The following is a 24,692-nucleotide window of genomic DNA, read 5'->3' as shown; positions in this document are numbered from 1 at the left end:
TTGATTTTGATCGCAGCAGAAATTTGCACGAGAATCTTGGTTTGTATGTACATAAATAGTCTCATGTACATATGTATGAGCATGCACTTATGAATGTGAATATAAGTATAATATGCACACATTTCAAAATCTCCATGCATTATTAAGTTCTAGGTTCTTTTAGATACGATTGTTATTTAAAATATTAATAATCGAGTAATCAGTTGGCTGAACAAATTTGATGAAAATGGTTTTTTATGCTCATAATTGTTTATATGTATATAAATTTTACCACCCTTAAAAGCGTCGTCAAAAAATTACAACTATCGATGCTTATATCTGTAGAAACCTTATATCGGAAAACCCACTAACTAAAATAAAATAATATTCAACTAATATTTAGTTTTTCGCTATACAGTATCCATTAATTCCATAGACCTATCAGCTGGACTGATTGTCGCTCTATATTCGATAAACGTAGTACATATTTTTCTGAAAATATATCATTTGATATCTCTTCTGTATTTCTGACCAACTGGAAAGTTTCACTTTACATTTGACATTCATCAAATATTTTCTAATTTTTATATTGACCATTGTATGTGTTCCGAAAACAAAAAAACTCTTTTGCAAATGTCTCATATTTAAAATTGGTAAATGTTTGTGGGCTGCTGGCTTTCAAATTGAGAGCTCACAAATGTCTTCTAACTTTCCCTGTACACGTTGTAATATGATTGAACTCGCCCCTGACCATCGTTAGCTTATATTTGGGGGCCTTTAATGACATTTCGGCCAGTTTTTCGTCTTTCTATCGTTTTAGGCGTCATAATTTTAGTTTATTTATTTAGCTTTGGGCAACTTCAGACTAATTTCGTCGTTGAACACTAATCTTACGATTGAGCTTACTGGAAACTACGTTATTAATTCGTATTCCTCTTCGAACTCTTCGGATTGTCGCTATCTATCTATTTGGTCGTCTGAAGCGTTTGAGCAATCTCCCGGAAGCGGCCGATCCTCTAGAATGCGTCAAATTGATTATATCCAAGATCACTTAGTTTTGCTAATGGATCTCACATATTATCCTATATATAAGGTATAAAGTAAACCGGAAGTTTGAAAATCCATATATGAGGGATAAGGGGGCTAGAGGAAGTCTAGACTCAGGTCTATATTGGCAGATGCATAAGAAAAATATCTTCTTTGATTTTTTTTTAGATTTTTTAAGAGATTTACTAATATACTAAAATTGGTCACAAGCAGGTATTCATGTTCGGTATATGGGCCCTTGAAAATTTATAGTCTGATTTCTGCGATTTTTTGAGTTTTGTTCTGATATCTTCACTGGTGCTTAACTTATACATTGAAGTGATCGATTCAGATGGACTTACAAGTTGTGGTATTGGAATGCTTACGAAACAAATTTCGTTGAAATCGGTCGCGTAGTTCCTGAGATCAAATTTCGGACCCATAAGTGGACGACACCACGCCTATTTTCCATTTAAAAAAATATTTGTGATCCAAATTAAATTAGCATATAATCTTAGCTATAATGCATGTTGGTGGTCAAAATTAGTGAAATCGGTTCAGGAATTACCTCAGCCTATATACTCATATACTATAAACTCTATGTGATGATTTTCGTTTTTCTATTGGACTTTATGCGGAATATATGGGTCAAATTATGTGTTATCTTAATAAAAATATAGCAATAAATTGCGAAAGTATAAAATGTTCGGTTGCATATCTAATTCGTTAAGTTTTAGGTGTTACAAACAACCGTTATGTGAACAAAACTATAATACTCTCTTAGCAACTTTTTTTTTGTCTATCCGTTGGGCTTAATTGGACATAAACTGTCATAACTGTGCTATAAATAAAGTTATAAAAGTAAAATTTGGAACAAAGGATCGCATATTTGGATGTAATTTTTTTGTGTAGGTGGGCGTGGTCCCGCCCCAAATCGGTTATTTGTATATATCTCGCAAACCAATGTAGGTATATAAACCAAACTTTCAGATTTTTTTACCAAATGGCCAACTTATGGGTCAAAAACCATATCTCAGGAACTACTCGACCGATTCGAATGAAATTTGGTATATAATATTTTTTTGACACCCTGCCAACAACTACTTTCCTTTTAACTCAATTTTGAATTCCATCTTATTCCTTCACTTTATAATATATACATAAGGAACCAATGTAGATAGCGTAATAAAATTTTACGCAAATAGTCCATATCATCTCTGGCTTCACTTGTGAAAGAATTGTCGAAAACGGACTATAACTTTACAAAGCTCCAGATATCGAACATGTTGAACTAAGCGCATAAGGGTAAATTTTACCCATCTCTCAGATAATTTAATGTAATTCAGAGGAAACTGTTTTCTTCTAATAGTCTGCCTCTGTTCCAAAAATAGTCTGTCTCTGTTCCATTTATTAAAATCGAGTCATAACATCTCCTAGCTCCCATATACCTAAGTATAGGTTTTTCCGCATATATGTATTGGTTAATATATGAGATATCTTACCAAAATTAAGTGAGCATATAGTCTTGGATATAGTGTACCTTGCAGGTGAAAATGAATGAAATCGGTTCAGGAATTACCTCAGCCCTCATAAACTATATATGATGATTTCCGTTAATCTATTAAACTTTATGCCGAATTTATGGGTCAATTTGTGTGTTATCTTAATAAAAATTTCTTCAATAAATTGCGAGAGTATAAAATGTTCAGTTGCACCAGAACTTAGCCTTTCCTTACTTGTTTTCTTTTATCATGTAGAAAATGGAACACATTCAAAGAGGTATGCAGCATGTGTATAATATTGAAATATTTAGAAGGCAGCATTTTCGAAAAAAGAAAACGCGCTTATATTACCTAGATATAGGGTTTAGTTCGTTTAGTTTTATGACTTCCAAACAACCGTTATGTCAGTACTAACTAGTATACCCTCTTTGCAACATGTTCGAGAGTATGAAAACCGATAATCGAATGTACTAAGTAGCCCGCAAAATTGAAAAATTGACGTTTTTTTTTAACAGACCTTGTATTTATATATAAATAACCTATTATGCTACGCTCACTTTAGCAAGATTTATCTGAAGACCGATTCCACACTGCGATCACATTGCATTACATTCTGTGCAAAATTGAATACTTTAATTTGTGGCTTAGTTATAACATTTTATAACTTCTCGCTTAACGACATTTTGTTTGCCAATACCAACCCTCTTATGTTGCCAAGGTAATTCATTTATGTTGCCAAGAGTACGTGCACTCGTCTCGTTATCCCTATCATCTTGATATAAATATACAATTAGTATAGTTTTAGATGTCACAAACCATTGTTTGGTAAACCGAACTATTCTACTCTGTGCAACATGTTGCTGGAGTCTGACAAGTTACGATTTTGAATGATAATCACAACTTGCTGTATATTTCTATACCTGCGTATGTATGTATATTAAAGTAAAGATTATATGTGGAAACCAATATTTGCACATTTGCTCTTCTCCAGAAATTTAACGCTAATACCTTTTTACCGAAAATATCGGCATAGTGCGGGAATTGTGTTAAACTGAACTTTTACCTGTAAAGACACTTCGTTAAATCCTTTATATTATTTTAGCCCGCTAATGCCATACAATAGTCGAGTAAGAAATATGTGGGATAGGCCCTGTCACGGGCAGGGATTACAAAACTATGTATGAACTGCAACAACTATTTTTACATACATATACATATATATACACATACTATTTATGAAATGTATTCATCATATTTAGTATATGTATATACATATATATTTGACCTTCATCCCTTATGAGAAATACTTTGTACCGTCTTCGAAGATTCAAAAATGATGTTATTCAGTTGAATTGTGACAAATAATTCAAATATGTTGTTTCAAAGCTTTGTCAAAATTATTGAAAATTATAATACATATGTACATACATATATATGTATGTACATAAGATTATTATTTAATTATATAAAATGAATTTATTATTTTCACTTTATTCTTCCTTTAAATTCTTTAAAATGTTCATAATTCATTGTAGCGGACAAATGTATAATCAAGATCCGTTATTATAATCTATTTTCACAATTTACCGATGGAAATTCTCAAATTTTATATTTTTTGAAATATGTACATATATACATATGTATTAGAGCTCTTGGTATTCGACTAATCGACTAACCGAATTACCCGAATAGGCTATTATTCGAATAATAATATTCGGTTTGCACTATTCGGATAGTCGTCAGTTATCGACTATTCGGTTAACCGTTCGTTGTCGACTAAGACGCAAGTTCATTAATTTTCTAATTTTTATTGAAAAAGGGATACATTAAAACTAACGATTAACTTGCTTTAAAATGCAGAGAATAACAATGATTTCACGAGTACCATTAAGTAATAAACATAATAGTTTTTAACCATTTTAACTGGGCGAATGTATTAAATCAGTATTTTTCATAAAACGTCTATTTTGATATAAGAAAGTTTAAAGGTTCACATTTGTTGGTTACAAGCAGCTTCTACGTTGGGGCCACAATGTTTCCAGCAATGGAGAACGTCCTCTCTGATTCTGATAAAATGGCTGGAATGCGGAAACTTTAAAAAATCAAAAGCTGTTTGGATTTCAAACAGTTTTCATTTATTCGAATAGTGACAGTATAACTATTCGAATAACCGTAGTAGAACGATTATTCGAATAGTCGTAACATTGCGCCTAATCGAATGGTACTAACCGGTCAATATTTGTACGAACGGTTACAAACCGAATATTCGAATAATCGGTTTTCAGGTTAATCGAATAATTTTAAGAGCCCTAATATGTATGTATGTATATTGATGTTTATCTATTTATTGTAATGCAAAAGAGACTGATTAAACAATGAAAATCTGCTTCCTCCTTTATTGAGAAAATTGTACATCATATTCAGTATTTTGGCGGTTGAAGACGGAATTTGACCGCATTTTGTTAAAGATTTACATACTCTAGAACCTACATTGATGTCTTATGTATCTATTGTAAAAGAGAATGTCAGGTTTATAATGCCGACATAAGGGAAGTAGGCGGTGTTGAAGTTTGATTTTGTCCACGTCCTTAGGAATTATTCACTAAATTTGGTTTAAACTGTTCGAATAACTGCGGAGATACATATTTACTGTTTCATAAGTGTGGACGGTGCTAAAACCTCCCGACATTACTAGTCAGGCAGTTATATAGTACTTTTAATTAGAGGAAGGTGTATGGTGGATGTTATCTGATTTCATCCAGCCTCACCTTGTACCAGGGTGAAAAGAAACTTCTGTCAGTTTTCTTAATATAACTATAGTAGTTTATGAGATACGTACATAAATCCTGTTAAAGGTGTGTCCCTGCACGTTCCGAAATTTTTCGAACCACAAATGGCCCTCCCTATTATGATCGCCGGTACTAAATTTATTTTATTGCTTAATTCAATAATTGTATAGCAATTAATAAATTTTCGCTTAGTTCAATTAAGATAGTTAATTTGTAAAAAATAATAAAAGCAAATGATGAGCTTTGCGAAAATTTGAAATGTTTATAATAACCAAATCTGTAGTAATTCGTTGCCAGCGAAGAGTAGACTAGACTGGACACAATTACTAGAATAGATATTATTTCTAAAGAAATCACCTTTATTTTCAAAGTTAAAGTACATTTAAGAATGAATTCTGTAATTCGTTTTTATTTAAAAAAAAAAAGTGTAAAGTAACATCTCTGTTTTATTTGCTTCTCTACTTCTTCTTATTTTTCTTTTCTGTTTTCTCTTCACTGTCATCAAGTTTACGCTCACTTGTGTCGTGATTGTGGGTGCAATTCTTTCGAAATATCCGATTCTAAATCAGCGATAAGCATATAATTATGAAAATAATAAATCGCAATGTGTGCAATCATTATGCAACGTGTTTAATAAATTTGTGATATTTTGAATGCTAAAAGAAGGAATTATCAAAGCTCGAAAAGTATCTCAGTGTACGAAATAAGAAGATAAAGAAGAAAAGGAATATAAAGAAGGCGGTTTTTGGTAAATCGTAGATAAGTCATTGATGAAAGTGAATACGGTTTGAATTTTCGTTGTACCGCTGTCGCTTTTGTTGGTTAGTGCATTGTATTATTTTTGTATATTGCAGTCTCACTTGCACCGACATTCATTAATACTACCGGGTTGATTACTTGACAGTTGAACAGTCTGACACTAGCGCGTAGCTATTCATACATTTGCTTTGCACTTCATCTTGTTGCATTGGCACAGTAAAAACGAAACGGAATATTTGAAACTGTTGATCGCAAAAGTGCTCCGAAGAAGCGAACAAAGGCGAAAAGAATTTAGGTAAATGAAAAGTCAGATGAATTTGCCAAAACGTGAAAACGGAAACGAAACGTAGCGGCTTTTGTTTTAGCAAAAATAACTTACCTTTGCATTAAAATAAAATAATTAAACATTGTAGTTTTAACATTGAAGAAGTGAGGTTCAATGTACGGACATAATATAACATGTTTTCAAAATCTTTAGAACATTGGTGAATCTTGAAATAAGTGAATATATGTGTGTTTTAAGTGTTCATTGATGGCTCGAATTACGTGTCTGTAAAAAAAAAACAATACAGAACAAGTGGTTTCAACACATTTTCTGCTAGATACTCTATAAAAGATCTATAAAAAAGTGATGTGTTAAACTATCGAAAGTGATTTATGTTCTATTACGAAAAAATATTAACAAAATCGTGAAATAATTAAAAGCATCAAATGTATGTGTAAATACTCTAGTAAATAGCCAAATTTTTCAAGAAAGAAAAAACATTAGCTATCGTGCGGTTCAATACCCACAATATATACAAAAAAATAGTGTTTGTGTTATCATTGGAATCCCTGATTAAAAATTGATTCTACCATCGAAAAACACGAAAACACGTAAGTAAACATACCCTTTTTAGAAACTACTAAATATGTAAGTTTTATTATAACAAGAAATTTTCTTGATTAAAAAGTCCATTCTGTATGTCTGGAAATTAAGAATCCATGACATTTTCTATAACAACAAATATTGACTTTCCTGTGTTGTTGTAATACATATCTCATTCTTTAAGATAACGATGAATCGAATTTATTTTGAGTCCTTAGATAAGCAAATTCTAAAGATCTCGGCTAGACATTGTATGACCCAAACTAAACTTCAGTTAACGAATATGTTAATTTTAAACATTAAGACTCCCAGTTGTTAAAATTGTACTTATAATATAACGTCTGGAAATGGAGTATTATAATATTTATTTTTGCTAATACTTTTAGAATATATCATATATTTCTTTTTTCTCTTTATAAAAAGTGGTAAAAGCTGCAATGTCTCAAAAGAAAAAAATATAAGATTCAATACTGTTCAACGAAGATTGATTTATTTCTTTTTGATCAACGTGCGTTGCTGCATCAATTCCGTAAGGTAGAATTCGTGAAAAGCTAGACTTTTCACAAAAGGCATCATCATTTACTCGTTTGTTGCAGAAAACGTTGTATGTGGAATGGATATTGGTGGTAAGTGTGCATTTCCCCATAATGGTTATGTCACGTCCAATCCTTGTCCTACATTTTCAATTTAACTATATAATTTTGGAATTATTATATTAAATTACTTTAACGCATTATACACCATACACACGCTTGTATTCATGAAAAAAAGCATACTTGATACGTTCATATATATATGTATGTAGATAAACTATATTTTAGTATTATAAAGGTACTAGTAGTCAAGTATTATAAAGGGCTAAAATTGGTTATTAATAATAATTTTTGATTAGTTTATGACTTTACTTATAAATAAATGAATATATATTATAAAAAGTTTTAATTAGTTTTTGGATATAGTAGTGGTAGCTATTTGAATTGAAAACACTACATGTCAGTATATGATAATAGAAGAAATGTCGTAAATAAGGTATGACATGATATCTATGAAAATATTTTACGTTTGTTTACATATCTGATAAGATATTTTTTAAGTTTAACTTAAAATATGTATCTCATAGAATTATGTTTGTTCACAAATAATTTATATGTTATATAATTCTTGTAGTTTCCTCTCTTTTTCAATGTAAAATCGTCAATACGTGGAACTCTTATCATTACCATTTAGGTATCTTCAAAAATGTCCATACATACCTGCCCCCTTACCCTAAGGCATTAATGCCTATATACATACATACATAGCATACATACATTCGTACATATGCGCTTTAACGTGCAGTTTTACTAATGATAAATACTAGTCCTACAGACAGAATATACTATTAATTATAAAATACTGCAAAATATTATCTTTGGGTTCATATTTTTCAAATATTTAATTTTTATATAGTTTTATTTGATAAAACTATCGGTAGTCTTATCAATAGTAGTACGGGGAATCCCGCTATGGGATATGCCTACGACGGTTGTTCTTGGGATGGAAAAATAATTTTGGTGTGGTGTTGTGACTTTGTTATCATGCAACACCGGTCACCCGTGCACATGTTTTTGAAATTGTAACGTTAGCAACACTGAATCGTTTCGTTTCAATATGTGTCAGAAACATTTTGCTTGCTGGCCGTTCTGAGCTTGAGGAATAGTGATTATTGAAACGGGGCGAAAGTTAAACGGCGACTGACTTATTTAATGATATGTCAAAAATTTTCGCTAAATTGTGGCAGAAATAAATAAAATATATCAAGTGAAAATTGTGTAGAATTATTCACGAAGTGAATATATATAGACAATTCTTGAAATTGTAATTAAATTCCTTTGAAAAAACGTATGCGCATTTGATTGAAATCTGATTTGATGAAGTGAAAAAAGTGCTAGCTACATCGCAACAAGGCTATGTAGAGAAGAAAAAAGAAATTTTGTATGAAAAGGAAAACGAAGATGAAAATATTCGGTTATTGCTAAGTATTTTGCAGTTTTCATCTTCTTGCCTTGAATGCATTTGAATAAAGTGCGTTTTGAGAATAAAAAAAAAATTAATTTGTAAAGTAAAATGCATAGAAGGAAAATTAGACACAACACATACGAGGAAAATTAGAGACTTCGAAAAATACCACGTACAGAAAGAGGATAAAAGTTGGACAAGCGATAATTTCAAGGGATAAGCGAAAAAGAAAGATAGGCAATTGAATAAAAGAGAACTAGAATTAAGTCATTCAAACGAAGCAGCAACGTTGCTAGCGATTGCGGTAGCAGTTTTTCAACACCAACGTTGGCACCGCGACGTTGACGACAAATTTCTACCGATCAAGCGGAAAAGGTTGAAATAATATAACAACTAGGGAGAGCAAAAAAACTTGGACGTCGACAGCACGACGAAGGCGGTGGCTGTCAGTCGTCAACTTCTGATTTGACGACAATGAATAGTATACTAATTTAATATCAGCAATTAAAGTAAACACTACAACGAAGCGGTTCGAAGTTAAATTAGAACAAATAATCTTGTTAAGTGCATCCATACGATTTTTCAATAAATAAAGCGCGCACTTGAACGTACATATTGTGCGTAGGTGCGTGCGTTGTGACGGTCAGTCAAGCGGCAGCAACGGTAAAGCTTTTTAATAAAAGTGAACATTCTGAAGTTTACATATATCGCACAATATGGAATATCTGTGGGGTTTGTATTTTGCTAAATTATGTGTACTAAGATAAGCCCAACAGCTGCTCGCATTTCTAGTCACAAGAACATTAATGATTTTTCCAAAGACCACGATTCTTTCATTTTTTGTTTTGTTTTCTTTTTTCATTCACATACGTATTAGCTTTAACATTTCTATACCATTTTGAAAATAGGAAAGTTTTTTTAAGGTATAAAAATAATATTGAAAGAAAAAAATACACGAAATAATTGCATTTGTTTCTATAAATTAAAATTGAAAAATTATATTAGAAAGTATATGAGTCATTAGAGCATTACACTAATACAAATATTTCATTGGAACTACCACGTTCAAATACAAAAAATTGACATAATATAGATATATAATTCAATAAATTTTTTAACTTCTTTAGGTATTGTAATATTCATATATTATAATTGCATATAGTAATACATACTAATTTATACATACTATAATTTTTAATTTATAACAATTTTAATAAACCATTTCAATTCGTAATTCAATTATTTTTACTATCCTGCAGCTGGCGGTTATGTATATATGAATGGAGATGCAGTCAAGTTACAACCACCTGTTGCAAATACTATATATGCACATGTTCCCGTTGAAACAGCTATGTTAGCCACTACTAATATTTACGGGCCGACGACGCAATTGGCAGCACCAGCCGCGACACATATTCCTTTGATAGCAACCACAGGACCACAACCACCACATCCGCAAGCTCTGCAAGTAGCCGCTGCACCTCCACCCAGTCAGCATCAACACCAACATCAGCATACACAAATAATATCGCATACTCATCCACACGCACATACACATTCACATAGTGCAGCTGTGGCCGCTGCTGCTGCTGCCGCCGTAGCCGGTCCGCACACACAGCAAACCGCTAGTGCTGGTGCCCCGCTTCAAACGGTGCCAACTGCCACACATCAGACCGCACATTTACAATACGCTCATCAACCACAAACAGTGGCACAGGTTGCTACTGGCGGACCAACCGTAACAACAATTGATAGTGCAGAGTACGCGGCCGCCGTCATGAACGGCACAATTGCTCAGGACGGTTCTACCGTGTGCTACGGACAACAGGAGGAATTGTCCGCAGTAGCGGCTGGGTCGAATTTAATAGGGGTGGATGTTTCGATGGCTGGTACGCCTACTTCAGTCGGCACCCATCACCCACAACAACATTCTATTGGCATAAGTAATGGACCGCATCAACAACATCAGCCACACCAGCAACAAAATAACAACAATACTAATGTAGGTGACAACTCCGGCCTAACCTTAGATCAGCTAAAACATATGCTCTCCACACAGTTGGAATATTACTTCTCCAGGTACAATTTCATTAATTAGAAAGCATTTATAATTGTCGTTCGATGTTTTTATTGTCAATTGATTTCTGTAAATTAACACACTCAATACATAATCTACTTGTTGCACACAGGGAAAATTTGGCCAACGATACGTACTTGTTGACACAAATGGATAGCGATCAGTACGTGCCCATTATAACTGTGGCAAATTTTAATCTTGTAAAGAAGCTTACAAAGGATATCAATCTCATAACGGAAGTCCTTAGGGAGTCGCCAAATGTGCAAGTAGACGAGGACGGATTGCGTGTACGCCCAAACCACAAACGTTGCATTATCATCTTGCGTGAAATATCCGAAAAAACGCCTGTAGAAGAAGTTAAGGTAATAAATCCGTGACTTCTTTTTTTTTTTTTTTGCTTAAAAAAAGACAATTTGAAACCAAAACTAATTATTTTCTTTACAGAACATATTTAATAACGAGAATTGTCCACGTGTCATATCATGTGAGTTTGCGGGCAACAATTCATGGTATATAACCTTTGAGTCGGACGAAGACGCCCAGAAGGCTTTTAAATATTTGAGGGAGGATGTCAAGATGTTCAAGGTGAATATGAATCACAATATAATTTACATGTCTATGAAAACCATGAAATATTTATTTTAAACGACTCATTAATATTGTTAATATTAATTTTTTTATTAGGGAAAACCAATAATGGCTAGAATGAAAGCGAAACCATTCATAAATAGGCTGCCAATAGCACCGGTTCCACCACTGAAAAATGGGTTCCGCATAACTTCGCCGCCCGCTGCGGTATATGATCCTAATGCAGCAGCAACTGCCGTTGCATACAATACAGCTCCGCAACGGTTTGTGTATGCCACAAATGGTGCCGCTATGACACAGGCCTCAGTACCTTATAATGCCCCTGTTATTTTCGTAAGTGTTTTTGTTTATCTTTCGTATATGGTTTTAATAAAATTTTATTTACGAAATATTTCCATGTTTAGCAATCGTTCCAGCAGCAACAATTCTATCCTGGTATTGTTGCAACAACACCGTGGCCACCGGCGGCTGCTGCGGCAGTAGCAGCAGCCGCTACCACAGCACACGGACAAAATTTTTATGAGTTGGGAAATGTGTTTGCCACCAATGGCTTGACACCACAAGCTGCTGTGCCCACAGCCTATACAACCTCTGCTCCACAACAGTCGGTTACGCCATTGCCGGCGTCATCGAAAGGGCAAAGCGGCGGCGGTCGCTATAATAACCATCGCAATAACACCAGCAGTGCTGGTGGTGGTGGCCGCAACAAGTTGCGTAGTAACACTACACAACAACAATCTCAACCCTTACCGGGCATGATCGCTACGCTCGGCAATGTCGTTGGTAGTTTAGTTAGCGTTGTGCCAACAATAATGGACCCGCACCAACAGCAACAACAATCGCAACAGCAACAAAATCAACAGCCTCAGCATCAAATGCAACAACAACAGACGACTTCAAGTCAAGTGCAGCAGCAGCAGCAGCAAGTGCAACAATCACAACAACAGCCACAAAATACTTCAAGACATTACAATAGTATGAAAAATAGTGGAGGTAAGCTTCGATTTTTACCAACAATTTTTTTATGTCACGAACGTGGGTTTTAAATGACTTTCATTTATTTCGAAAAGGTGGCATAAATAAATCATCTATGGATAAGTCCTATGGTGGTGGCAGCAGCATGTCGAGTCACATACACTATGGAACTCAAACACAATCGAGTTCCGGCCCTTCCCATCACCATGCGTCGTCTCAGCAGCAACAACAGACGAATGCTGTGACTGCTGGTTCACATAACACAACACAAAATCACTACCAATTGCCTTCCGCAACTGCGGCTGTAGCGGCCGCTGCATCTAGCAATTTGCAACATGCTTCCTTTACGCATGCTACGCCCACCGTGTCGGTGCAGCAGCAGCATCACCATCATCAGCAGCAGCAACAGCAACAACATTTACATGGTCAACATGTTGCTGATCTGCAAGACGATGGCGGTGTGTTGGGTATGGGTACTAGTGGTGAGATGGTGCAGCAACAGCAGCATCAGCAGCAGCAATCATCTCATCCTCATCAACAGCAACACAGCAGAAGTAATTTGTCTAGTTCAACATCGTCGCTGGCGACGTCGTCGTCTGTTGGTGTCGGCGGTGTGGTGGGGAAGGAGCAGCAAATGCATTGGACGCAGACGCGACATCGTCGTCGGAGACGTGATGACGACGGCAGCGTTATGACATATTCGCCAAGCACTCGACTTGGTGCTGGCGCCGGCGGAGTAAGCGGTGGGGTCAGTATAACAACATTTTATACGCCTTATAGCACTTTCGTGCACAATGTTGTTGGGGTAGGTGGTGGAGTTGGAGTTAGTGGAAGCGATATGGGTGTAGAATTCGATGTAGGCAATGGCAGCAACATTGGATGCATTGAAAATACCAGCGGCATTGACACTGCGGGAGGTGGAGTTGTAGGAGGGGACGGAGTTGGAGGTGGGGAAGGCGGAGGTCAGCATGGCGGCGGATTGCAGTCATTTACTAGCAACCCCACCATCACCACCACCACCACTACCACGACAGTCATCACTGCCAACGATAACTACAATGCGGTGAACTCCAATCATAATATGAACTTAAATTTAAACGTAATTGCAAGTCCCAATCAGAATCGAAACATGAATTTGAATCAGAGCCCGAATCCGAGTCCGAATCGCAATGCGTATACGAAAACTGAACTAAGTCAAAGTCAAAACCATAACCAAAACCAGCACAAACACTATGTCCAAAACCAGCACCAAAGTCAGCAGCATAGCCAATCAAATCAAACCCAGATAATGTCCAATAGCTTCCACAACAGCTTCCACCACAACCAATATAATAATAATAAATTTAGCAATAATAGTTCTGCCACTTCTACTATCACCACCAATACAACTACTACTAATACTACTACTACTAAAACTTCTACTTCTACTAATGTTAATGCTAATGCTACTAACAATAATCATAGTAATAATTTTGCTACAACAACAACATCATCAATAATAACAAGCACAACAAACAATGCGAATACGCAAAAAGCAAAAATATTCATTCAATCCTCTACTTCGCAGCAGCAAGCCTACATTGGTGGTAGCGTATCAACACATCATCAATCACAGCAACAGCAGCAGCAGCAACAATTGCAAACCCAACAACAATCGTCCAACTCCAGCAATACGCTGCAATTAACCTCAAATGCGGGTAATAATAATCCAATGTCGTCACAAAGCAGTGGCGGCGGTGCCGGTGCACATCATGGTCAGCGCGGTGAAGGTGTGCATCATGGCGGCGGTTCAAGCTACAATTCACACCGCGAAGAACATCGCGGTGGCTACAAAGGCAATAATTATAATCCACACTATAATAGCGGTGGTGGCATGGGCCATCACTCGCAGCATTCGGGTGGATCTCATCACCATCACCATAGTGGCGGCGGTACATCGCAACAGCACCATCATCACCATTCATCGTCCCATCATACGGGCGGCTCAACGCATCACTACCATCATCATCGCCACGAAGTAGGTGGAGGTGGAGGTGGTGGTGCGGGTAGCGGTGGCAATGGTGGCCTCAGTGGAGGTGGCACGAATGGTGCTCATGGCATAAGCGATCGCAGCAATGATCGCAGTGGCGGTCATGGACATCACGCTCAGCAGCAGCAGCAGCAACATGTGCCGCCGCCACAACCACCACAATTCGATTTAGAAGCAGCCGCGTTCCCACCACTGCCAGGTTAGTCTATCTCTCTCTCTCTCTCTCTCTCTCCTTTAATAATGAGTATATCATTATTTAATGCACGTATCATCCAAAAAGAGCAGTCTCTTTGATTATAATTCACATTTCATTACTTGTATTATAACTCAATTTAATTTTTTTGAATATAAACAGCGACATCGTCGTCTACAGCTTCCTCCTCGTTAGCGTCTACCGGTGCGGCTTCAACAAATAACGGTAGCGGTAGTAACTGCAATAATGTTGCAGTGTCTAATACCAAGCAAAGTGCGAATTCGGCACTACAGCATCAACAGCATCAACCGCTTCAGCAACAACAACAACAACCACAGTCTTTCGGCGGTGGCGGAAATGACGGCAGCGTAAGTGGTGGTGTTGATGTGCAACTGCAAAAGACAAACTACTTGCAACAACAACCACCACTACAACAACACAATCAGTGTTTGAGCCCTTCTATTGCTCTACAGCAAACTAATAGTTCCTCAACGGTTGCAGCGGCAGGTGCAACAGCGAATGCCAGTGGTGGTGGTAGCGGTGGCACTGGCGGCATTGGCAACAGCCTGCAAAACCACAGCAGCGCCAGTGGCGTCGCCAACAGCAGTGGCTGGTCCAATGAGAACCGTTTGGCAGATGTTGTACGCTCTGGCGCTAGCACAGGTGGCAATGGGAAGCTTAAATCTCGTAAAGATTCCGCCCACAACAATAAACAGCAACAACAACAACAAAACTATCAACGCAATACAGGTGCTAGTGCCACCATCAGTCCCACCACAACAACGTCCATCATCGCTACAGAAGGTGCTTTTGCTGCTGATGACCCAAATCCATCGCCATCAGCATCTACAACAAAGCCAAACAATAAATCCTCGACATTGAATAAACAGAATGCAAATGCTAATGCAAACTACACAACCACCGCCTCCTCATCCAACAACACTGTGATAAAGTGTCCAACACAATCCAAACAAACCAATGCCTATAGTTTGACTGGCGGCAATACATCATACGACAGTAATACTGGTGAGATATACTAATGGTGATAGAGAAATTAAATGAAATTTTAACAATCGCTCAGAGCGTGAAAAGTACTTATCATACTTTAAAACGGCTCGGTAGATGCGAGTGAAATGTTGGAAACTCGTTTTTATTTGTAGTTGAACACCTTTAATGGTATAACCGTAACTGTACATTTGTACATATTTCCATAAATGCCTTAATTAATTTAGGATAATTTCCATTTACAGTCACTGGTGAAAAACCGATAAACAAGACTGAGGATCTGTCTGCTTCCGCGACAACTCAAGAAGCCGGATGCAAACAACAGCAACATGTTGCCAACGATAGCAATGGCAACAACGAGCTGCACCAGCAACACAATCATCGCGGTAGTGGCAGCAGCGCTCAAAACCCCGCTACGGGCGGTGTGATGAAGAGTGCCAATGCAGCGCTTTCATCAACATTGGCTGCAGCCGGTGCGCTTAGCGGCAGTGGCGCCGGCGCTGGCGGAGGCGGAGGCAGTGGCATCGGTAGCAATAGCAATGGCCCACAAGCGGTCACTTGTAGTGTTGCTACCATGACCACGAATTTCGCCGATTGCAGCCTAAGCAACCACAAGAAACCGCCTGCAGTTGCAGATCTACTCGCCAAAAAAGCAACGCCAAAAGATGCTACGAAGCATAAAAACGCTTCGACATCCACCAACACTGCTTCAATTGAAAACATTGTGGCAGCTCAGACGGGCATACCCGTTTCGGCAAATGCCACAAGTGCGACAAATAATAATAGCTCGCGCTTAAGCTATGCGCAAGTAGCGCAACATCACAAGGAGCGCGCCGTCGCCGATGGTGGCAACAAGAGTGCGGAGAATTCAGCCTCCGGCAATGCTTCACCTGTGGCTGTGCCCAATAAAAGCGAACTGTCAACTGCAACACTGAGCATTAATAAAAATGAGACTGCTAACAGCAATAGTGGAGCGTTGGGCGCGGTCAGTGCTGTTATTGGGGCGGCGACGGCGACAACAGCAGCGGCAGCAATGCCCTCTACAACTGCTGCTCCGACACTGCAATATGTGGAGAAACAAAACGACAAACCTATAGGCTTTGATAAGCAACGCGGCTTAACGACTGGTGTTAGCCCAGCGTTGACGAGTGGAGCCACCGGCGCCACTGCAGCGGCCAACAATAGCGGCAGTGGCGGTGGCGGCAACAACACAGGTGCTGTGATCAACAGTGGGAGTAATGTGGTGACATTACGAGCTGAAATTTCCAAAGATAAAGGTAAGTCAAAATGCACAAAATACTTTTTGTTGCATAACTGAAATTAAGAAATGATAATTTTTGTGCAATTTGTGCTTTCCAATGTAAACTCATGTTTGTGTTCGTATTTCAGATGCTTTGCGCGAGAATCGGCAAAGCACCGGCAGCAATAATAGTGGCAGCAGTGGCTTTAGCAGTAGCGGGGTCGCTACTAATAGTGCTGCGACCCCATCCACAGTAACGAGTGCGAGTGCGCGCAATCGCAACAACAACGATGGTAAAGAGAAGAATGTGCGCGAACGACACGACACTGCCGAAAGCAGCAGTAGCGGACGAAAGTCGGGACGTAATTAATCTACAGTTGGGATGTTCACCAAAGGAAACGAAATATTTCGCTTACGAAGAGCAAATCACACACATACATAATACACACAATTGCTTAAACACACATATGCTCACTCACTTGCAAAGTTCCGAAATTCAAAACACAAACATGCAACAAAAGTAGAATAAAGAAAAGACACTCATAGGATGTTCGGCATTGCCTACGTATGTAGCAGCAGGAAAAGTATCCGCTCGTTATTTTATGTAACTCTGCACCAATATACACATACAAAGGCAACACTAACCGAATTTCTGCGACTTTCGTAAGAGGTGTTTACAAATTGAAAAAAAAAAAATATACATGAATGTGAGAGAGATGGAGTTTTTTGGCAAAATTTTGTGTGTGAATCTACTTGAATTTGAATCGTGAACCGTTTTGCAACGCCTTGAAATTATTGTGTTCCATTAAAATACTGTTTGGCTGACAAAACACAAACCATAGCAATCCAAGCTACTATCACTTCAAATGGACACACTTGAACGCCAAACGCAATTGAGCTGCTAATAACGATCAACAACAACACACAATTATAGTTGCAAGTAGTTTGTGTAGCTATAAATAACTACTTGACTATGCTACGCTCCGCCAGATTCGCTGCTGCATGCAACAAGTCTACTAATTTAATAATACTGTACAACAATTGTTTTGTATGATATTAATTATTCACAAACCTAATTGTAATGAGAATAGAACTAACGTTGTGGAACAACAATATACAGAAATATGGTAAGTCACAAAACGTATTTATATTTATATATATCCATATGTATTTATATTAATTTCAAATATTTCATAACCAAATTTGGCATGATGACATAATTCCACAAAGAGAGAATAGAGAATAGCAGCACTTTTTGCGAGGGTTTCCATATACAGTGAGCAAAAAAAGTTTACGTACATGTTGTTTTTTTGGTAGAAACTCAATTAAATCTATAATTTCTTTTATATAAAAAACGCAAAAAACCGAACAAAAAATGTTGAATTTTGACTCGTCTATCCATACTACGTTATCCCAAAACGAGTCAGTTTCGTCAACGTATTATTAGAGGCATTAAAGTTTTTTGAGTGCTGTTCGTGCATTGTAACCCTTCTTGTGAAGCACATTTCGAATGGTTTGAGGCTGCACGCTACACTTTGAACTGCGTAATACTTGCTTCTGTAATTTCCAGTGCTGATTCCCTTGGGTCTACCTGTATTGCTCCCAGGATTTTACGTTCACCGTGTGGTGTCACCTCTTTTGGATAGGGGTTTGTTATTAATTCGGCCAATTGCACGAGCTCCATTCGCCATTTAATACAAGTCATAGATAATTTTCCGAGTCTCAAATGGAATTTCACGACCACGCCCCATTTCGACTTTACACTTTGATGTTTGACACAAAAATAAAATTCACCTGCAACATATTTTAAGCAATTGAATAGTTTTAAACACAAATAATTTATTACCGTTAGATTGCCCCCAAAAACGATAAGAAAAAAACAAGTCTTTTGGTGTGATTTTAATTTTTTTTTTTGTTGACAAAATTGAAATCCCGGAAGAAATGAAGGGCCTTTTTGCGCCAAATATATAACTTTAATAGAATCGTTGAATATTGTATAAAAAAATTGCTATTACGGTGTGTTTTAGTTTGATTTTCTGATCATTAATGTTTGAAAAAGATGTGTACGTAAACTTATTTTGCTCACTGTGCTCTATTCTATTGAACTCAACTTTTGACTGTATATTTAATGGCAATTTAGACGCTTTAAATAATAATCTTAAATTAGAGAAATATTTAAGACGTTTCATTTGCTTTGGTTCTTTTCACACAAGTCATTGGCGTTCATGTGGTAATCAAGATTTTGTTTACTTCTTTCCAGCTGTTTTAGTTACATACAGACGAATCGCATACAATTCGCAGGATATGTATAAACAGAGGAGCAGTCAGAAATTGTTCTTATTGCAATTACTATAACAATATACCATATATCTATAACAGAACTTAACCTTAGTTATTAAGCAATTGATAAACGAAATGTCGAAATGTCAAATCGGACGCAAAGGCAAACGCGTGGCATGGCAAACACGAAACGATGTGCGTTATTTTTGTACATAGGGAGGTTAATTAATTTAAACTATATCTATCAGTCTAATAATGATTATATATGTCGATATTTATGTTCATGTACGCATTACAGTTGTAAGTAATGTTTATATGTATGCAAATATACATATTGAAAGCGAAATATTTACATAGAGAATATGTTGGAAGCAAACACACATACACATACACCGACGTGACTGTGTAGAGTTTTATAAAGGTATAAACGATATTACTATATATATATATATATTAAATTTGTAGTTAGGCATATTACAGTGAATATTGAAATACGACAATTTACCGATATGTTAGTGTTAGTGGAGTGCAACAAGTTGAGTTATGTTTCAGTTTCAGTTTCAGTTTTAATTTTAATTACTATTATTATTTTATTTTTGAAAACAATTTGAATTTGAATGAAATCAGATTATATACAGGGATGTAGGATGAATGTTGTTTCAAAGGCCATAATACACAGTATGTGTTTTAGTTGAAGGAAAAATATTATTATGTTGCCTACGAAACGCAAGCAAGCAATAAGAAAGTTAATTTTAAAGATTTAATTTAAAGAAAATAATATACATATGTATTTGGACTAGCGGTAAAAAAAAAGAGATTTATCATTTGTAAAATTAATGAAATAGCTTTCACTGTTGTACAATGTAATTGTGCTTAAGTGAATTAATTTTCGGCCATCATCTGCAGTAGGCATAACAGCGAAATCATTTTATTAAAAAAGGCCAGAATTTGTTTGAATACTTTATTTTGCTTAGTTATAGCAGTTATATTGGTTGATGGCAGTGATATGTTAGATAGAGCTGAATTTGCACACAAATTTAAGTAAAAGTCTATCCTTAAAACGTTGTTTTAGTTGTTACAACAACATAAGAACATTCCCACACAGTTTTGGGAATGCTGCTAAGTGGCAGTCCTTACTTGGCTATAGATCCACGTCGCATTATTATATATTGTTATTATATTTTTAATTTAGTTTAACTTATTTTATGCCTTACAAATTCCAATGTAAATACTTATCGAGTTGAAGCGTAAACGATAAAAAAATAACTAATGTTGTAGTGCTTTAGGAAAAACTGATTGAGCAACAAATATAACAAATATTTAGGCGAAGTCACTAACAAATTCAAAAAACGAATAACAAAACTTATAAATTACAAAATCGAATGTGCCATAATATGTTATGCTAAAGTGCGTGAGTGAAAACGAAACTAATTAAGTGTTGAGAAAAATTAGTGACAACCTTTAGTGGAGATTTCAGAACATTATTTTATAATCGCTCTTGAACTTTTAATTTTGTAAATATGAAGATTTCAAATGGCCATTTCCCTCGCATATAAGCCTGGCTTTTAGCACTTGGAAACGTTTTCGATGTATTCATTTGTCCACTTTTTATGCAAAAATACTTTTAGTTTCCAAGTTTACAAGTTCAATGATGGATTCCTATTTGCAACTCACTGTTACAAATATTACTTAACAAAAACAAAAAATAAAAAAAAATTACAATTCAATTTATCTTCTCTCTATGTGACTTCTTCATCTTCTGCGACTATATTAAAGGCATTGTTTCTATACTTAAATTATTCTGTTTTTAATAACGACTGAATGGTATGGTGTAAATTGGTAAATTAGTTAGTTACAACAACAAACAACAAAAAATTGTGATTTTAAAAATCTCACATAGATTCCATTGGCAGCTTACACGAATTATTTATACATGTCTCTGTGAATCACATACCGAAATGTATTCGATTTTTAATAAGTTTTCGCTTTTACCTTTGATATTGTTGCATAAAATATTACTTTTTTAATTTTATTGAAATTTTTTTTATTAATTTTGGTTGAAAAACGTTGATCTTTCTTTAGGTTGTAATTGAATATGGATTGATTCTAATATTTAACCACTAGACATTAGTATTATTTAAACTTATTTTCTTAAAAAAAAATTGAATTCTTTCGCTATTTAATACATTTGCGTTTTTATTTCGGTTACATTCTTACTTAAACTATTTAAACTATTTACTATTGTTCATTTTTGCATTACGTTTGTAAATTTAAGTTGTTAAAACAAATATTAGCGTTAAGTCATTGAATTTGAATATTTATTATACACCATTATTATTATAAAATATTGGATTTGTTGGACGTTCGGGGTCGGGTATGTATTTTTAATGGTTCTTTAAAGAAGCTTTTCGCAACATATAATTATTAATAGGACCTTTTGACGTTGAGTTGAAATTGTAGCTGACGACCTTGCGCACTTATTCTGTATTTATATGTAAATTATTGTATTCACGCGTAGTACTTTCAAACTCAAGGGCAAAGTTTAGGTGAATTTTCATTTCTTTACTCTGCCCAATTCAGAACAAAGCATGAGTTAGTCATATCATTTATATAGTATATAGTACTTTAACTGTATAACCATGTGCATATGTATGTAAAATGAATAAATTAATTGGAGTTTAATGCATAAGTATTATATGAATATGAAAATATATATGTACCATTCTTAATCGAAGCATCGAAATTTAATTGACAATTATTTAAACATAAATTATTACTTTTTTTTGTTGTGCAGACACAAAAACATGAAAATACTGAGTAACCCAACCCGTAGCAATATAATGAAGTGTAGATTTGTTATTGTTAGTGCGTAGTAGAAGTTCGCATACATACATATGCATATGTACAAACATACATATATGTATAAGGTGTAGCCGTTGCATTCATCCATAGTTATGGTTGATGACACACATGCCGTCACAGCGCGGGTTAGTGTGTATGTGTGTATTGTGCCAAATCACAAATGTGGTTTTGACGATGATGATGTGGTCTACTGTAAGCTTAAACGGAGGATGCAGTTATTTAAGCAACAAACAAACAAACAATATATATATATATATATATATATATAGACTAAATACATAAATATATTTCTATAAATAAAAGAACACAAAACTGAAATTAAATTTGTTCAAATGTGAACATAAATTATTTTGTAGATGATAAGTTAAATTGTACTCGTATATTCTACAATAAGTTTACTAATTTATATAAGTAACAATATATATATACATATGCGCGTATGTACATATACATATGTATTGTACATAAATATATGTATTTATTAAACAGAAAATTATATGCATACATAAACATATTATATGTCTCATGTATAAATGTGCATAACACAAGAAATGTATGTAATTTGACAAGCATTAAAACAAAATGAAAAACTATTAATGAACAAATATGTGCTTGCAACTGTAACATGCACACACACACACACACACATACGTATATACATACATATGTGGTATATAGATGTGCAAAAACTAATGTTTATTTCTTTTGTTTTGTTATACACCGAAAAAAAAATGACACACCTACACACTTAACCATACATATTTGTAACCATTTTTAATATCGAGCGATATCTATATGTATAAACACGTAAATTTAGTTCTACAACATTCAAACAAACAATACAATAAATAGAAATACATTCATTTGCATTGTCACGCGAAATTGGCGGAAAAGGATTTTGTTATGTTTTTTGTTTTGTTTTCTTCTTCTTGAATGTACCTTAACTTAGCGTACAATTAGTAAAGTACTTGCGTAAGTTAGCTCGGATATAGAAACAAAAGGGAGTAGTCGTACTGCTAAGCAGTGAAGTGTAACTGTAAGTAGGCGTGGAATTGGCATGTAGTTGTTGTTGTGGCCCGAAATGACAAACCTGTAAGAAACTATTGGTTTTTATATGCTTGAAAAAATGATTTGTTTGTTTGGTTGAAGCGATTCTTATTATTGCAGCAACTGTAACTGTATAATATATAATAAATTGAATACCTTAAAAACATTTTTGTAAATCCAACACTGTACTATGTTAAATAATATTGATGTATTACTTTAATGATAACTTTATTTTCAACAAAAGCAATGTTCGTAGCTATATGCATATGTATATTTGTTAATTTAATAATTATTTTTATTTTACTTCATTCCATTTTTTCGACTTTTTGCTTTTTTTTTCAAATTAAATTTTTACTAAAGCTCACGCACATACACCTACATGGAACCGAAGAATAATTAATACAATAAATAACGGATTTTGAAAACACAGAAAGAAGAAAAAAAGTTGATAATTTAACACTTATACTCGTGCTACTGCAGTTGTTATTTAAGTTAATAAAGCGTTTGCATAAGTTGATTGCCAACTCAACTATACGTTTCAGTTTATAATTATTTATTGGGTGGGTTATGGGTTGGATTACCTTAATTTATCATAATCTGCAAGCGAATCGACCAGAAGAAACGTTGAAGGGAAAGTGTAGATGTGAAATGTGTCCTGTAGTTTGTATGAAAAGTTGCATTTCACCAGCCACTGTTGAGGTGAAGAACGCTTGTGTATACGAATTTCTTTATTTCTCACCTGAGTGTTGACGTCAACCGGTGCAGTGTGGAACGGTGAATTATGTCCCCTTATTGATCATTTTTAATTTCTTATTTTCTATTTGCTGGCCATTCTTTGTAAAAAGTTATATTTTGTAGTTGTTCAGCGAAATAACACACTTGACTATTTTTGATTATTCCTCATTTTAAAGCAATTCAAGTATACATATGTCCATAGCACTACTTGTTAGTAAATATAATGATATATAATGAAATAAATTGCATCATCCAAGACATCTTGATAAATTCTGAAATCATAAGCGCATAAAAATAAAAAATCCACGGTAATATTTATACCGATATATGTATATATATAGAAGTATCCATATAGTTTTCACAACCGCCTATAAGCTACGCTTAGAGCGGGCACTTAACCCCCGTTCTAGACCGTTCACTAACCTTCCAATCTATCTTTAAAAAGTCTTTCAACAAAAATTTTCGTAAACCATTATTCTGCATTCTGAGTCATGACTCTTGACCATTTAACGATATATTTGGTAGGAACATGATAACTTACAGGATAATTCTAATTAAATCAACCCTTCCGTCCAACTTCAACCAATGTAGCGCCTCTGAAGGAACTTGTTTCAAATAATGAATGAGTAATAGAGTTTACTTTATTGGAGATAGTCAACCACGAAGTTAAAGGAACTGTATATATATCGTATATCTCGTAGCGCGAGTTGTAATTAGACCACGAACTCTCTTCTAATTGC

At 35.3% G+C, this 24,692-nt stretch overlaps 1 protein-coding gene across 4 annotated transcripts; it reads left to right on the top strand.

Moving 5' to 3' along the window:
• The first annotated feature begins 5,787 nt into the window (after positions 1 to 5,787).
• LOC105214408 (la-related protein Larp4B) lies at positions 5,788 to 23,751 on the top strand. Of its 4 annotated transcripts, XM_011187797.3 has the most exons (14): positions 5,788 to 6,044; positions 6,151 to 6,931; positions 7,347 to 7,549; positions 10,181 to 11,000; positions 11,111 to 11,360; positions 11,443 to 11,583; positions 11,683 to 11,919; positions 11,991 to 12,579; positions 12,657 to 13,309; positions 14,129 to 14,789; positions 14,946 to 15,809; positions 16,034 to 17,065; positions 17,178 to 18,155; positions 19,289 to 23,751. In XM_011187797.3, the coding sequence occupies exons 3-13, from the start codon at positions 7,537 to 7,539 to the stop codon at positions 17,396 to 17,398; spliced, it is 5,481 nt and encodes a 1,826-aa protein (XP_011186099.1). In that variant the 5' UTR covers positions 5,788 to 6,044; positions 6,151 to 6,931; positions 7,347 to 7,536; the 3' UTR covers positions 17,399 to 18,155; positions 19,289 to 23,751. The 4 variants fall into 4 exon arrangements, with proteins under 4 accessions (XP_011186099.1, XP_054084590.1, XP_011186097.1 ...); XM_054228615.1 differs by lacking the exon at positions 7,347 to 7,549 and having other exon boundaries at positions 5,788 to 6,931; XM_011187795.3 differs by lacking the exons at positions 5,788 to 6,044; positions 6,151 to 6,931; positions 7,347 to 7,549 and adding an exon at positions 8,450 to 9,653 and having other exon boundaries at positions 14,132 to 14,789.
• The last annotated feature ends 941 nt before the right edge of the window (positions 23,752 to 24,692 follow it).

This window comes from Zeugodacus cucurbitae, chromosome 4 (genome assembly GCF_028554725.1).
Source record: "Zeugodacus cucurbitae isolate PBARC_wt_2022May chromosome 4, idZeuCucr1.2, whole genome shotgun sequence".
Lineage (NCBI taxonomy): Eukaryota > Metazoa > Arthropoda > Insecta > Diptera > Tephritidae > Zeugodacus > Zeugodacus cucurbitae.
Note: the sequence above shows the minus strand (reverse complement) of the source record. Positions and strands in the feature narration are given on the sequence as shown.